This window comes from Sander vitreus, chromosome 2 (genome assembly GCF_031162955.1).
Source record: "Sander vitreus isolate 19-12246 chromosome 2, sanVit1, whole genome shotgun sequence".
Lineage (NCBI taxonomy): Eukaryota > Metazoa > Chordata > Actinopteri > Perciformes > Percidae > Sander > Sander vitreus.
Genome location: NC_135856.1, coordinates 37,733,927 through 37,751,506, shown reverse-complemented (window position 1 = coordinate 37,751,506; position 17,580 = coordinate 37,733,927). Strand labels below are relative to the sequence as shown.

The following is a 17,580-nucleotide window of genomic DNA, read 5'->3' as shown; positions in this document are numbered from 1 at the left end:
AATTACAGCCTTCGGACAGGAAAAGAAGAGAGGAATACGATGGGGAACGGAGACAATTAAAAAAGCAATACAAATAACCGCTGGCACCACTGGTTATAAAACCCTCCAGCAAATGCAGATTCCACTGCCTAACATCTGCATGCTGCAAAGGAGGATGCAGCATGTAAAGCTGGAGCCAGGAGTTTTGGGGGATGTGTTCGAGATGCTGAGGCTGAATGAAATGGAGAGAGAGTGTGTGCTCTTCTTAGATGAGCTGTCCATTACTCCAGGCGTGGAGCTCCATATGGGAACATGGAGGCTATTTGGCAATATCACTCTATTTCATGCCTGACGTTCCTCATCTCGTCAAGAACTTGACGAGTGCCATTATCCGTGGTCACATCATCACCATACCACAGGATGTGGTGGAAAAGGAGCAGCTGGCATCCAGTGAGTACTCTGTTGCCCCCTTAAAGGATCTGGTGTCCTTCCAAGAGAGCATGGCACTTAAGCTGGCACCCAATCTGTCCAGAGGTGTCCTGGAGCCTAGCCATTTCGAGAAGATGAAGGTGAGTTCAGCAATGCATGTATTCAGTAAGTAAACAACAAGTGCTGCCCTGAGGTACATGGTGGAGGATTGGTCTCCAGGGCAGCTGGAAACCAGTCCAAACAGGACTGGTGATGGCCACAACAACAATACTGGAGGTCCAGCAAGATCTGTTCAGATAAGGGCACAAATTTGTTCTTACAAGCCGGTTAACTCAGGACTGTCTAGAAAATACTTTTTCTTGCATACGTGAAAACACCTGTGGAGTTCCTCTATGCACTAAGGGCTGTCACTGTAGGGCAGTTTCTCTCGACAACGCATACTGGCAGTTACCTGGATGATGCATCAGACCACTTGGCGGACTTCCTGGACACCCAGAACAGCACTGCAGTGCTTCTGAGGTTGTGAGAGTGGAGCAGCTAGTAGACCCATCACCACCTGACTTGACAAAGTCAGGTGGTCCTCTACCACCTGGCAGGATACATAGTAAAGAGGGTCATCGGCTTCTCACTCTGTGAGGAATGCCAGTGTGCACTGGTTGAAAAAGTTACCAACAGTGAGAGAGCTGTTTTACTAGAGTTAAACGAATTTAAAAGGTGTGCATTATACCGGCCATCCGATGAGGTGTTCACTCTCCTGCAGGACGTGGAGCAGCTGTTCCGTTTGCAGGCGAGTGATTCCCTATATGTCTATATATGTCTATATCTATAGATATATAGACATATATAGACATTGTCTGCTCTTAAATTACAAAAGGTTACAATCAGTGATTTGTCATCACCACAAAAAACTGTCATTACCAGAACTGCAATGTCATCACCATCACCATACATATTTTTGCCAATAAATTATTTATAAATTACAAAAACATCCAACAATTATATATTTTTGACAATGTTGGACAGTCTAAATGATCACTGTATTAAAAAAAAAATTTTAAGCTTATATTCCAAGCCAGGTTAGATTGATGAATCAGAAATTTTGATACTTAAAATTCAAGTAAAAATCAACAATCCCATTAAGTTCAAGATAAAAATTATTTTCATGTGAAACCACAAAATGTTTTAAATGCACTGATTTATCATTTAAGTTTTATTTTTTTACATATATTCGATGATGTGATGGTAATGACACATTTACTTGACATAATTAAGAAAATGGCAAAAAATCATAAAATCCCTTATCTTATGGTGTCAACCAAGCTCATAACGTCGCTCCTGACTAAAGGACTGATAATTTGATGTATACCAAGTAGTCAAATTTGGAATTTTAATTTTCAAAATTTCTGAGAAATGCCCAGGTATGTCTTCTTTTATAACTTTAAAAAGTGCCGTGTTGTGTAAAGACATTTCATTTGTAACGTTAGCTCACTAACAGTTAAGTTGAACTAAAGCAAAGTTGGCTAATAATGCTAGGAAATGATGTTGTGATAGTTGCTAAGGATTAGAGAAGGACGTTTATGAATCAGTTAAGTTACCCGTTGCTGCTATCTGATTTACTGCTATCTCATTTTTGCTGGCTGTTTAAAGTTAGGGTTGGTAACATTTTCCAATATACACAGAATTTATTTTTTGAAATGTTCTTTACATCCTGACAGCTAGCATAAATAACTTAGTGAAAAAGGATCCATCATCTTTAGCTGCTGTAATCCTGTAAAAACTCTGATCAAGAACCAATTCACCCTTTGCAAACACGTGACCACGACCACGTGACGATGCCATGACGGACGGCGGAAGCACAGGCTAAACAGTAGTAGACGAGCGGAAAGTTTCATAGTTTCAATCAGTTTGAAATACATAACACTAAATAAACTGTATTTATGGCTTCATGGCTTCTTCTATTGAACAGGTTGTCGTGCCGTTATCGGTTGAGGTAGGGCATCTGGTAGGTGCTCACAAAGAGCGGTATTTGGAGAAGTTGGAGATAGCAGGATTGGATACCGACCCTTAATTCTTTCTCCCTCTGTTTTCACGGACCTCATTAAATCACCAAGTCTGCCCGACTTCAGTCCACACGTTCTGTACCACTATGTGGTAAACGGGGTACCCCCATATACTGGTGCTGATCTGTACCACTATGTGGTAAACAGGGTATCCCCATATACTGGTGCTGATCTGTACCACTATGTGGTAAACGGGGTACCCCCATATACTGGTGCTGAGCTGTACCACTATGTGGTAAACGGGGTACCCCCATATACTGGTGCTGAGCTGTACCACTATGTGGTAAACGGGGTACCCCCATATACTGGTGCTGATCTGTACCACTATGTGGTAAACGGGGTACGCCCATATACTGGTGCTGATCTGTACCACTATGTGGTAAACGGGGTATCCCCATATACTGGTGCTGATCTGTACCACTATGTGGTAAACGGGGTAGCCCCATATACTGGTGCTGATCGGTACCACTATGTGGTAAACGGGGTATCCCCATATACTGGTGCTGATCTCAAAGCTTTTAAAAGTCTGGACGCTTCCCAGTTCTTTGTAGCTGGCTGGGTTACAGGTACGCGATGTTACGCTAACGGCGGGGGGGAGGTACCTCATAATGGCAAAGATAAGACATCAATCTAGGGTTTATTTTGTATTAACATCTATTCTTTACTTAAGTAAAGATTTATATAACACGTAGCCCATGTTTTTAGAGGACATGGTCGATCGAGGCTACCCACATACCGTTGTTCACTGGGTGTGCCAATGCAACTTCCTAGCTAATGGATGCCTGAACACATCCCAGCTCTGGGAAGTGCAGTCATTAATGATCTATCACACGTTAATCAATGGCAGTACCTTGTCCCACCGCCACAGCACAGACTCTCTATTTCAGTCGCCATAGGTTGGCATATTCCCCCACACTCACACCACCAGTTTGTTGTAAGCTCTCATCCTCACGTCCTCGGGCTGTTGAGTGATTGTAACCTCCTCCTCCTGTTGTTCTATTTCCAAAGCACGCAGCTCCTCTTCTGAAAAGTCTGGTTTGTAGAGGTATGCTTCTGGATCTTTACTGTCTGAGAAGTCATCCTCTTCGTCTCTCGCAAAATTCGCTATGTTCATTGCCATTCACTGTCTACTGTAGGAACAATAGCCAGCGATTCACGCCGGTATGTTGAAGGAAGTTGGGGGGTTTCAGGTGCTGCGTGATATCTCTGTGCCCAAGTAGCAGTGCTTCGCCTGTGCTTCCACCCAATATAGTCCCATGTCAATATCTGCCTAGGAAATCGTCTGGTCTTAATCTGCATTGCTATTTGTACTATTTTGTTTTCATTTTCAATTTTTTTTTTTTGTGTGTTGGCTCACTTTTACACACGACATGCTAACCGGCAACAAAGGATTCCATTCATTACGCTAAGCTAAGCTAGCGGCGGCGCTGCCGGACTAAGACAATGCATACACTAAGACCAAAATGCGTATATATAAATATAAAGGAGACGGTGAGTAACCCTATTTCAACAAACGGTGGCGTGTTCCCTTAAAAGGGCTACAGACACGGAGAGGACAAACTGGAGTAAACATTGGCATAGCTTTAACACAGCTCAAGCACGGCGTTCGGCTGGTCGTGACTGTTTTCCCAAGGTGCCGACGGTTCATTTTGCTCGTTTTTGGGCATTTTCAGCCTTTATTTTGGATTGGACAGCTGAAGACATGAAAGGGGAGAGAGAGGGGGGAATGACATGCGTCGAGCAGTAAACCTCTATATATGGGTGCCCACTCTACCAGCTGAGCTATCTGGGCGCCCATAAACTATGTTTTTAATAAACTGTCTGTACACTTACAAAGTTCTCAATGCTTCAGTTTACATGTAGGGACCCTCATTATGCTACCGTGGAAGTGTGGTGCAATTTTTAGCCTTGTTAGTGGTATAGAAATAGCGATTATTTTTTTACTTTACCCTTGCCCCGACAACTAGCCTTTATAAGCTAATTAATTGAGATAAAACTGGTCACATTTGATTAGCATGAAAACATTTCCAGAGAACGGTCAACTCGGTACACATATGTTATTAACCCCTAGGTTCATTTTGCTCCGGATTTGTCCTTTAAGAGACATAGGATGTATAATAATAACGGCACAACATGGGCAAGCTCTGGCCTAAACATCCAAGCTCGGGCGCTAATTAATCAATTGTCAGGAAAGAAAACAAAACGTCTTCACACCGTACTACCAACAAGCTAATGTTAGCATGTCTGAAGAATGGGCAAGTATCTGAAGTCTGGCCACAGATGTGGACAAGTTGGTGGACGAGGCGGAGGGCAATGGGGCTAAGGTTAGCACAACAAGCGGATCGGCGGGCGAGTCAGTCTAGCGCTAATGAAACAGTGGACCTGGAAGACCGCCTGCAGGTTCCTGATCAGCTAGCAACAGAGAGATATAAGACGACGATGGTGTCGGTGGTGCTCCACCTTTTGTAGGGTATCTTTGAAACGCATCCAACATGCTGACGCACATTTCACAGCATCACCCAGATGTGCCGATCACCGGGGTGAGGAAAAAACAAACTGGAGCCCAACTCTTTATCCCCGCTGCTTTCAAGCAGTCCTTTGACGCAAAAGCATAACGGGATGAAACAATCACTGAAGCAGTTGACATTTACATTGGCATATTATATTACACTAGAAACATACATTACATACATACATCTCCTGCAGAAAATGCGTGGGAATGCTGAATAGCTGAATTGCTAAAGCTAAACTGGGTGAATAGCTTAAATCCATAAGAAGAAGTTGAAGTAGTGAGAATAGTTGAAAAAATGGAAATCATTTTAATGAGTATGAATTTCATTAAAAAGTTAAAAGTTGACGCTAAACTGAATTGTCGGCTTTAAAAGTTGAAAAATGACAAAATATGTAGAACATTGTGAGGTCTGAGTATATTTTCTAACTGATAATGACTCACATATGCAGAAATATGAAACATATTGTATGAAAATTCTTAAAGCCCAAATGCATTGCACCGCACTGCTGAAAAATCTGGAAAATTGTCAGAGTTGGAAGCTAAACTGCATTAGATAAATAAGTGAAGAGCTAAAATACATTGTTAGAAAAGCTGGAAGATGAACTGTAATACTGTCAAAGATGAAAGTTGAAATTAATTACCTGAAAATTTCTTAATATTTAAAAAATATTATATATTATATAAATAGTAGAAAAAAGTTGAAGAAGTCCTATCATTAGCTGAAAGAACATTTTAAAAGTTGAATGGTTTTAATAGCTGAAAGTATGCAGAAGTTACGGAGAGCCAAAAAACGTACAGAAGAGGGAATAAAAACAAGAAACGGAAACAGACAGACAGACAGACAGACAGACAGACAGAGACAGAGAGAAACAAACAGAGAGACAGGGACAGACAGAGAGAGACAGAGACAGGGAGAAACAGAAACAGACAGAGACAGAGAGAAACAGAGAGACAGAGACAGGAGAAACAGAAACAGACAGACAGAGACAGGGAGAAACAGAGACAGAGAGAGAGACAGAGAGACAGAGACAGAGAAACAGAGACAGACAGAGAGAGACAGACAGAGACAGAGAGAGAGAGACAGAGAGAGAGAGAGACAGACAGAGAGAGACAGAGACAGACAGAAGTGGAACGCAAAGATGTAGACTAATGTTCATATTACTGCCAGTAGTTTTTCAAGTTGACTGTCTGTGAAAGGGTTGTCATGGTAACGTATGACTAGTGAAAACACCCTTTGAAGTCTGTGATGAGCTCTCTTTGATCTTTAATCAGTTAACGACCGTGTCACCTGCTCAAACTGTCAGCTGTGCCCCACTGGAGCTATTCAAAGACACAGAGCAAGCTCTCAAATAAAGGCTCAGACTGCTAAAACGATAAGGGGTATCAGTGAAATGATGTAATCGTGACCACGACAAGGCCTTTATGAACACATCCATATAAAATGTATGTTGATAAACTTAAAAATTTGGGTATATCAGCGATTTAAACAAGTGGTTCGCTTTGCGTTTCGCTCAGAAATGTGGAGAATGTTAAACAGGGCAGCGAATGGAGGAAGATGTGGAACTCTTGTCATTTGGAAGCTCACCGAGCCAAAAGTATAAGTCATATCGCATAACTGAACATTGTCGGAAACTAGACAAAAATATCTACGTTTTGATCTATGAATTGTGTATGACAAGTAAAAATTGTGGGTGTGAGAGCAGTTTATAGAGCAAGGACAAAGAGAATTTTTTCGAAGCTCCACACTCTAATCTGTGACATCACTCACTCTAAGAAGCTACATACACACTCTGTTTAATCGATTTCCTGAAATGTACACTAAACTGAAACAGCTTTTTCACAAAAACTGTAAAAAATATCAAACTAAAAAGCCAAAGCCTAATACCTGAATATTTTGTGAACAGTTTAAAGTTTGAATCACGTCTGTAGGTGAAAGAGTGTAGGAGGAGATACATTTTGAAGCAGAAGAGGATTTGAAGGATTTAAAGCTTGCGCTCATTGATTTCAATGTTAAAGAAAAGTGTTAAAAAGCTTAATATTTAAAAAAGTATAAATAGTAGAAAAAAAGTTGAAGAAGTCCCATCATTAGCTGAAAGAGCTGAACATTTTAAAAGTTGAATGGTTTTAATAGCTGAAAGTATGCAGAAGTTACGGAGAGCCAAAAAACGTACGGAAGAGGGATTAATAATAAAGAACAGAATAACATTAGTTGGAATGCTGTTGAATCAGCATTCCCACTAATTATATATTATCTTACCAAGGTGGAACTCATTGTGACACCTCATAATGCCCACATTTTTTTTTTTTTATTATCCTATTTATTTTGTATTTTTAGTTTCATAGCATAAGAACTCTTCATGCAAAACTACTATTATATTGTGTTATTAGAGTACAAACACGCCTTACAAAGCTATTGTGAACTAAATATGATGAGGATTATAATAAAATGTTTTATTCAATTCAGGTAATGTTACATGGTAAATAATTCTTTTTTCACAGGCCTAAAATCCACACTGATTTTCCATTATATGGCCATGAATTTGGCATTACATTTCATTCTAGGTGGTATTAAAAAGGTCTTAAAAAGTCTTAAATCTAACTTGAAGAATCCTGGGGGTACCCTGGTTATGACTATGATAATTCAACGTCGACACCGCGGAAGCACAGATCGATGAAACCACCTCTCCCTGCCATCTCAACTATTGTTTCACAGTCTCTCCGACCGGTGAGTAACGTTAGGCCTGTAGCATGATGCAGAAGTGAACATTGATTACAGTTACTGATCTCTTTGATGGGCAATACATACAAATAGGTTGTCAATAATATTGTTACTAAATATTTGCGCCAGAGAAATGGTAATACTACTGTTTTTTCATTGTTGGTGTCTTTCTATATTCTCTCTCAAGGACAATCATTGCCATAGTAGTTTGCCACAGCTAATGCTACTGCCACATGCAGAGCCAGACCTAACACGCTAACACTGGAACCCTTGACAAAGTTTTGATTACTACATGATATTTATTATTGTTTATATGAAAAATAAACAAGTTTACCACCACATTGGTTGTAATTATATTGTGCAGCATGTACGGAGATGAGATATAATGTCTTGTCTTGTAATAATATAAATGGAAAAATAATTGACCCTTCGCTAAGCCCAGCCCTCCTTAGTTACTGTCAAGGGCGTAAATCCTAGGGGGGTCGGGGTTGTCAGGACCCCCCCTCCCCCCATCTAAGGGTTGTCCCCCCCCCCTAGAAAATGCTGTGTGTTGTAAATAACATAATGATAAAAATAAAATATCTGTGTAAGCAGTAAAACAATACAAACCCCCAAAAATGATTTTTAAGTTTAGAAACATTTTGAGTCCCCCCCTCCCTTGCCTCACAGTGGTTTGGCCCACTGCACACTGTACCTTAGGATCTGCACTAGACTCACAGTCACATCGGGTAATGACAGGAATGTAGTAAGTAGGCGGTTCGAGGCTGTTTTATTCACATTAAACATTGGATGAAGTTGTTCTTTTCTCAAATAGAAATGATGCTGAGTAATTAATAAATTAGTCATGACAAAAAAGTTTGCTATGTTAGTGTAATATAATGTAACGTTACCTAGCTTGTTTAATAGCTTGTTGGATAGAAAAGCACCCACTACAACTAACGTTACCACAGCGATAAGCCTAACGTTATGTGTGTGAACTGATATTAGGGTTAATATTGAAGATCTACAGTTGTGTTTTGCTCAATATGAAGTTAAGTGGCTGATCAGTTAAATATATATCCTCTGTCCCAGAAGAAACCTAATATTTATGTGGAGGACGCAAGATCATTTTATAATTATAATATGACCGCGTGGTGAACCTATGAAACTAACTCATATTTAGACATCTGACGTTAAAGATTTGTGTTGTTGTTAAAAATGACAGACATAAGATCCTTTTTCAGTACACCAAAACACCAAGTAAGTACAATAAGTCCTCATATCAAGACAATTTGGTAACATCTTTACAAGAATGGGTGCTTATGGAAATACTAACGTCACTATGTCACAGGCAAAGGAGACAGAAAGAACTGAGGGACAGGGAGACCAAGGACAGTCAGGTGTAGAGTCTCAGGTAAGTGTGTTGATCTCAGTTCATATTTTTGGAGGTGTGTGTCTGTCAGGGTGAGCAGATGAGCTTCACCAGTGGCTCACTAATTTACATTATGATCAGCTAATTTAACAAGTGTACAGTAAAGTATTATATTTCTTTTATATGGGGACACTTTTTCAAAATAAGTCATTGTGTTTTAAGGTATTTTTGTGGCTCGATTATAAACAACTTAAAAATCAATACATGATTTTAAAGAAGAATATTTTGGTCAATATAGTCAGCTTTTTTATTGAATCAAGAGAAACATTGAAAAGAAGGATAATGGTCCAGTCTCCATGCTACACTAATGATAGTGTAAAGGCTTTCCTCTGTGTACACATGTCCTCTACGAGTATAATTGTGGCTGAATTATTTGTGTCCCCTTCAAAAATTGCTCTTCAGAAATGTTATGTTTATTGTCCCCCCCCCTACTGTTAGATCAGATTTACGCCCATGGTTACTGTTGCTACGCCTGTCAAGCTTTCGTGCCTGGCACATCCATTACAGTATGTATGCACCGGTGTCAGACATTCCCAAGGAGATAATTAGTCATTTTTGGCGAACAGGTGAAATATCTGAGAGAGCAAGACAAAAGGGACTGCAGTATGCATTCGAGGGATATATCCACGACATAATATGCAACCGATGAGAGAATAATTTCATCAAAATTGAAGCTAAAGCCTATAGGTCATGCAATAATGTGAGCCGCTTCATACGCTGACCATTCAAATGGGAAACACACAAATTGAGGAACAGCTATGTTCATGCACAGCAGGGTAAGTGACATTTGAAAATAATCTAATAATTATAATAATTATAAATCAAACAGCTTATTCATAAATCTTGTGGAATAAATACAAGACATTAGCTTGAACACTTTGCAATGATAACATTCTCCTGCTTATATTTTTAGCGATTAACAAATGCTGAAATATATTTTAAAGTATGTCAGTGAGCCTCCGTCTTGCCTTTAATCATCTTAAGGATGGGTTAATAACAGATGAGTACCCACTCGATCGCTCTCTGGGACATGTTTTTGTTACCGGCACCAGACCTAGGGGGAATCTGGACCGGCAGTAATGGCTACACAGGCTAGGAAGCACTGCGTGGCTTAAGAAAACTGTGAATCAACAGAGAGCACGTTAGCGTGTTGCTCACGGCAAAGCTTGTTTATTTCTGAAAAAATTGCATACAGTTCCCATACATTCACATTGTCTCTATGTATTAGCTCTGATAAAAGTGCATGTTAAGATGATAATAAAACGTTTAAAAATTAAATAAATGGTGTAACCAAACTGATGATAAATAATATGAAACAGAAAATAAATGCACATAAATTCAAATGATTTAACACATATTACACATACAAGACTTAGACTTAGACAAGACAAAATAATATAACCTCACTTCACATTCACTGGACTCATACACCTACAGTCTTGGACATATAACCAATGCTATCCTGCTAACACAAATTTAACAGTAGCATAACACACACCCATACATACAACATTCTTACACATCATGTTCTCTCATACACGTGCACTTAATATTAGCACTTGACAAGATTGCGTCACCATGTTACTGAATGACCGGGAATGTAAAACTAGCTTGAAACAGTATTTCTCATCACCATTTTGGTTGCTAAGCCACGATTGGCCTGTGGCAGTTTTCGGGCGTGGCTTAGCGAAGGGTCAAATTATAATTTTTTTATTCGAAACAAATATACAAACAAAGGCTACTTTGCTACTTATTCCTCCTGGGAATAAATAAATCAAAAGGGAAACTATATAAACTGTGTAGTTTTTTTGTAAGAATTTTGAGTGGTGCTTGTGCACGTCTGTGTGTGGGGGGGAGCGCTAAGGCCAGACGGAGCCCAGAGGAGGGGCTTTAAAATCTCAGTACTTTAAAATCTCGCTAGCTTCTTAACCTTACCATTCCTGCCTTAACTTACTTACGTTACTTGTCTAAGCACGTTAGCTTAGCTTAGCTCCATACTGGGACATGTTGTGAGAACAGCTGGGTGAAGTTAGTTTAACGCTTGACATTTGACGGTTTTCGAGGATGTTACCTTCATAAGCTCTGTGTCAATGCTTCGATTTCTTGTAGGGTATGTTGAAGCATTGACACCAAGCTATTGAAGGTAACATTTGCAGGTAACATTTGCATAAAACCAACGGATGTCAAACATGAAACTAACTTCACCCCGGTCACAAGAAGGACTGGAACGTGGTAAGCTACAGATGCGGCGCAGATATGGTGGTGCTGGCTGAGTTGTGACTGTTTTCAGTTGTTTCCCCTACCTTAACCAAAACCATATGCCCTAACCTTTACAATGGACGGTTGCTATCATTTTAACAGGAGGGAAACACTGTTTGACGGGAAAACAGTTCGACACACTGGTGTGCCTGTGTCTCCGTGACCAGAGCCCAGAACAGGAAGAACTACTCACCACGGCTAAACAGTGTTACAAAAACACCAGCAAAAACACACAAAATCAGTATGAAGAGAGACGTTAGACCCAACGCTGCCTGGCTTATCTTCTGTCACCAGTGTAGCATTAAATCAAGGTGGATTTAGCAAGCTAGCTAACTAGCCAGACACTAAATGAGTAAACAACTCAATGCTTTATACACACACTTGTCACAGCGTAGGAATGCACATTCTTATTGCCAGGTGAGTGACAACTTTGTTGGGTTAATTTTCTGTAACCAGTGTTGCATGCAAGCCTGGTGGAACAGTTAGCTAATTCAGCTAAGATGATGCGTCATGGCAACGAGTAGCCAATCACAGCTCGAAAGGGGCGTAACTTGAAGCAGGGGGCGTAACTTTGTGTGCAGGCCACAGTCGGACTCACCTGAGCAGGGCCGGCATGTGTGTATGTGTGGAAGTGTGTGGTAGGGCGAGTAAGTGCGTATGTGAGTTTGTACCCACGGCGTCGATTTAATGCAGGAGCATGAATTGGCCTTTAGTTTAGCCAACTATTTGTGGTCTCTGATACATTGCTATGTTGTCTGAAGCAGGTGAGTTCTGTAATTGTATGTTGCAGCCAGATTTTTGGTATAATTCTGACAATTTATAATTCACAAATGTTCTATCCCAATATCCCATTGTCCACACATGGATGCCAAGACAGTCTGTTTTTATTATGCAAATACATTAGCCAAACCTTTAAACATTTCTTAACCTCCATAGTGACAGAAAACCATAGTAATTGTAGCTTGCACACATTTAAATGCAATATTACCACATCTTTTTCAAGGCGGTCCATTTCAGAAAGTCTCAAGTAAAATACCAATAGTATTTATTATTGAATGGTTTCTTACATATTTGTTTTAGTATCCCAATAAAATATATTTGATGATAAATACAATTTACAGAGGGAATATAGCTAACTTAAATATAATCACACTAGACTGTAACCATCTGTATTTATTCAAGTTGTCTACAGGACACATTAAAGCTAGAATAAGTTTTCCCTAGATTTGTAGGCTTTTTCACTCATGTAATTAAACAGTACTACCATTACTTATATTTTATGATTCAGATGTTCATTGCCTGATGATGTGTTTGAATGTGTGGATCATTGTGTATCCTTAATCATTGTGTACACTGGCACTATTTTACAGCATGAGCATCAACACATCCTGAAGTGCGTGAATTTGTCAAGGCAGCACCTATAGATCCTGCTGACTGGCCAACCCTGGCTGATACAGTGAGGATGGAGTTAGTCAGCAGAGGGCCATATCAGGTAACATCAGACTTTAAACTTCCAAAAGTCGAAGATGGGAGAAGTTGCTATTTTCTACATAAACATATCCGCCCGAACAGGGACTTGAACCCTGGACCCTCAGATTAAAAGTCTGATGCTCTACCGACTGAGCTATCCGGGCTCAGGGTAACAGCGGTAGCATATTCTATTTTTGACATGCTGTACCTACGTACCACGTGTCCATTCTTACGGACAAATCTACTCTGGACGACCCTGTCCAGGATCTGGTCTGGACTGAAAGAAACCACTGAGGACGGTAATGCGTTCAAATGCATTTGTAGCATTTACATTTAAGTTACTTTAGCATATTAGCACTTTATTAGTAGGAAAATGCTAAAAACGTTTTGGTACAGACAATGAATTAGCCTAAATAGATCGTTAAAAAATGTGTTGGCCACTGTAGATCTAGTCAGGGCTTTTGATGGGCTTTTTGCCTTTAGTACGAAATTAAGTTGTGATAATAAATTATTGAGCCTATGTAGATTGCAAAATGATAAAAGTAAACTTGAAATAGAAAAAGCGATTAGGCCCCAGCGAGATTTGAACTCGCGACCCCTGGTTTACAAGACCAGTGCTCTAACCCCTGAGCTATGGAGCCCGTGTTGAAATCAGGTGACGTCACATTTACCTAAATAGTTGGTCTTCAGTACAGACTTTTTTTTTGATTCTCAGATAAAGAAAAAGCAAGAAATATTGCGACGTAGAGCATGCCGACATTTCCCTAAACAGAAATAAGCAAGTAACAATTAAAACTACCTGAACTGACGGTACGGTAACATCCACACATGTAATCTAGCATTAATTGACAACATATTGAATACGCCCCCCCACCCAAAAAAAACGAAAAAAAAACTGCCTGCGCTGTATTTCACTTCATGATTTCGATAGTAACATGCTCAAAAACTTATGTGAGATTTCACATGTATCCACAAGGTGCCAGCATGTCACCACCTTCAAAAAGACAAGCGCCTGCTAACGCAAAGCAAACTCCTCATTCAACACTCTCAGTCGAAGAAGCTACCTGTCAGTGAATTTCAAAGTGGCCAAAGGAAAATAATATTTCATATATTTCATTTTATTACATCATCTTTCACTTTGACAATGATGGCATAAACGATTACAGTCTATAAACAGACAAACTTCTGGCATGACATGTTTTGGGAGACTGCCTATTGGTTCTCGGCCCCCATGGGGGTTACAGGGCGTGGTGAGGGGCAGGAGACGGCTGTTGTCCCCCCCACTTTCCTCTGTAGCCTCACACCAAGTTTTCCCACGGCAAGGTAAAAATGGACGCGAAAGGATAGTCTCAGGATAAACATGGCAGAGTTTATTTCAACGTATCATGGACTTACCATTTTCCTACCCTTAAACCATTAGAGGGAATCTACTTCCTCTCTGTTTGGACTTTGCATTTTATTATAAAGAGAAAAAAGGGGAATTTGGCTTTGTGTGACCAGAGGGAGAGAAGAAAGAGCCATGGTGGAGCTGAGAGGACTGAAGGGTAACGTTAGATTTAATTCATGAAGAGGTCTGTGGCGAGCCTGGCTTTTGTTCCAAGTGTCCTGGACTAGGAGAGTGGACTTAGAAGTTCATATCAACAGGTGAGTGTTTGATTCTACCCTTTCTGTGCGGTGGTGGAAACTGTTATGAATACATAAACTAGCATATGGCCTAACCAAGTGTTCAAATACAATGTAAGCATCAGGCTGCTGCAACGAATAACAACACTAAGTATAACGCTGTAGTAAGACTGTGAAATATGACAAACGTGAGATTAGGCAAGTCGCTACAAATTCCTACCACATAAAAACATCGCAGTATGGACAGTATGTTACATTTGTTTATAGTAACGTTATAAATCTCCAGTTTGTGTTTAGTGTTCCTGGGACTCAGACCAGTTGAACCTGTTCTGAAATGACCCGGGTTGGAGAGTGGTAAACGTAACGTAAGGCCACTACTGAGGTTGCGCTGTTGGAAGCCACAATACTTTCTCAACATTTCGCTATGCTACGCCTCAAAGAACAGAAGAAAACACACTAGCTGTTGTCTACAACTTGCCGAGGCTGGTTCTGTCGGGATATCTAGCTCCCGCTCTCCAAGAAATAAGAAGCGCTATTTTTTTAAGCGTATTTCTTCTGGCAAGAATCCCACAAAACGTAAAAGGCCGTCGCTGGAAGTAAAAGACTCGTCGGAGAAGCTATCTGTGTGTCTGGAGCAAGGACTAGCACATAAAAACGACAATATTTAGGCCGCTTTATTGTCGGTTTACTTTTCGGCTGGTCTTACATCGTATTACGGTGTTATAACAAAGACAGTCTGAGTCGAGCTAGGACCGTGGTTTCCTTCTCCGCTTGGCCATGCGAGGAGATCCAATCTACGTAGAAGAATGTTTCACCTTCTCCCGGCGTTAGCTCAGCCGCGGCTCCATGTAAGATTGAAAGAATGTTTTTTTTTTTTATTTAGGGAACACTCGTTCTGTATTAATTAATCACGAGGGTGAAAGACACCCATACAATCATAGAGGGACAGATTAAAATTGATATCGCCAAAAAAAGAGACTGTTTTGTATGCATATTATGCCACCTAGTTTGCTGTGTGGTTGGCCTCTGCTTTGAGCAAGGCTTTATTTTGGCAAAGACATCTATCAGGAGGGGCTTAGCGATACTTCCAGCTAACAAATAAGTGTTTTCCTGGTATTTCATAATTCATTTCCTCTCCAGGGCCAACAGTAACAACATGCTCCTGGCCTCTGTCGTGGTGGTGTGGGAATGGCTGAATGAACACGGACGGTGGCGGCCCTACAGCCCCGCCGTCTCCCACCAGATAGAGGCGGCCATCCGGAGCAGTGACCCCCGCGGAGGGAGCGTTGTACTCGGCCAGGTGGACAGCCGGCTCTCGCCGTACATCATAGATCTCCAGTCCATGCACCAGTTCAGACAGGACACAGGTAAGGAAGGTGCTTATGACGGTAAAGGGAGAGAATGTACTTTGCAAGGGTGTCACGTTTGGGCTTTTAAATGAGAGTGCAGGGCCATACAACTCACCTTGTAACATAGGAGAGTGCTTTTACCGGCTTAAAACGCTATTTTGGCAGCTTACGGTGTTTTACATTACTGTACATATGCTTCTTGGACATCTATGTGCTGTTTGCTGCTTATCATGGCCATGGCTTTTTAACAACCTGCATGCCTTAAGTCATTGTTGACCCCCAAACACATCACTGCATAATACACTCTGTGGCGCTATACAAGATAGAGGTGTAATATATTCTGCCTGGACTCCTCATATAAGAAATGCATTATTATGTGAGATTCAGGCAACATGCCCTGCAATACTGTTATGGGTGTTTCCCATGTCAAAAGACACCAACTTTAATTTAATTTTTGGGTGTCTGCAAAGTAACACATCTGAGTATGTGCAGATACATGGAAGTCTGATTTTACTAGCTCTATACAGAGCTATATCTGGGGACAATTGTGGTGAGTTGCTTTGTGTTTTGGTTCACTTCCTACATTGAGTTTGTTGAGTTTTGATAATGGCCATCAATAATTGAATAAAAGCCTTGTGTTAACAAATGAAGGGATTCTGTCTACAAAATAAGCAAGGCTTTTCATTTGAAATGGAAACAGGAAGACGCAGAAACGATCACTCCAGAACGTGAGCCGTTTGTGGAGCTCCATGGCACGGCGTGTCCTGTGTAAACAGCACAATTGGTTCACATGAGCGGCGAAAGGAATAGGGCGGTGCTTGAGCGGCCAGTGTAAACCTGGTGTCAAGCTTTGTTAGTAACTGCTCAGTCAGTCTTCCCAGCCGTCCATGTTGGAATGGAATCAGAGGTGCGCTGCGATAACTTTTGAGTCCTTCGCGCTGAATGCGAAAGGCGTGATGACGTCATTCTTTGGCAGGAACATCCAGCTGGGGACACTATGGAGACCATAAACCTAGCTTAGAAAAAATAGATGACACGAAAAGCAAAAGGTTCCCGGGTTTTGGTGTCTACACTAGATAAACTCTTAATGTATGGATTTGCTATAAACACTTTAAAATTAAGAGCATTGTGGAACTTCTGTCAGTTAGAAACTGAGAGAAAGTTTGTATGTGTAAGTTTGTAAGTTTGTAAGTGTGTGTGTGGCGGTGTTGGGTTGAATTTCAACATTATGATGGTGTGGAGCAGCTGCAAACGACCATTGCACCACTGAGTTAGCTGCGTTCTTTAGCCCTTATCCACTAGCACCACACACAGACACACACACACACACACACACACACACACACGCACACATAGCAGCTACACACTCCTGACACGAAGAAACAGAGAGAGACCTTGGTATTGTGGAAAGAATGGAATATTTCAAGGCCTGATGAGCAGAGAGTTCACTTTAGTTGTCCTCCCTCTGTAGCCCCCCTTCTCACCCTCTCTCTCTCTCTCTCTCTCTCTCTCTCTCTCTCTCTCTCTCTCTCTCACTCTCTCCCCCCTCTGCCTGGGGTCTCTCACCCTCTCCCCCGTCCTCTCCCTCTCTCTTGTACAAGTGTTAAGTTTCATCAATAGGCAAAAGTCCCAAGGGCCTTTCGGTTTTTGCTTAGACTTGGGAGAGATAGAAAGATTGTGTGTGTGTGTTTGTGCAGTGGGGGTTGTAGAAGGAGTGGGAGTGGTTGTTGGGAGTTGAGTCTGTATTCTCTCGCTCTCTCTCCCTCTCT

The 17,580-nt window shown here is 41.0% G+C and overlaps 2 protein-coding genes and 2 non-coding genes across 5 annotated transcripts in view; 2 read left to right on the top strand and 2 right to left on the bottom strand.

Moving 5' to 3' along the window:
- Positions 1–17,580, top strand: part of LOC144528899 (ladderlectin-like) — a 128,231-nt gene that overhangs the window by 65,767 nt on the left and 44,884 nt on the right. The window lies entirely within an intron of this gene.
- trnak-uuu (transfer RNA lysine (anticodon UUU)) lies at positions 12,931–13,003 on the bottom strand. Its single transcript has one exon. It is a non-coding gene; the product is annotated as a tRNA-Lys (tRNA).
- trnat-ugu (transfer RNA threonine (anticodon UGU)) lies at positions 13,408–13,480 on the bottom strand. Its single transcript has one exon. It is a non-coding gene; the product is annotated as a tRNA-Thr (tRNA).
- LOC144528813 (E3 ubiquitin-protein ligase DTX4-like) overlaps positions 14,135–17,580 on the top strand; it is a 29,428-nt gene continuing 25,982 nt past the window's right edge. The window contains exons 1-2 of one of the 2 annotated variants that reach the window (XM_078267667.1): positions 14,135–14,483; positions 15,603–15,829. In XM_078267667.1, coding sequence (XP_078123793.1) covers positions 15,619–15,829 — 211 coding nt within the window. In that variant the 5' untranslated portion in view covers positions 14,135–14,483; positions 15,603–15,618. Of the gene's footprint in view, positions 14,484–14,816; positions 15,311–15,602; positions 15,830–17,580 lie in introns of those variants that run through there. The other variant, XM_078267658.1, reaches the window with a different exon arrangement.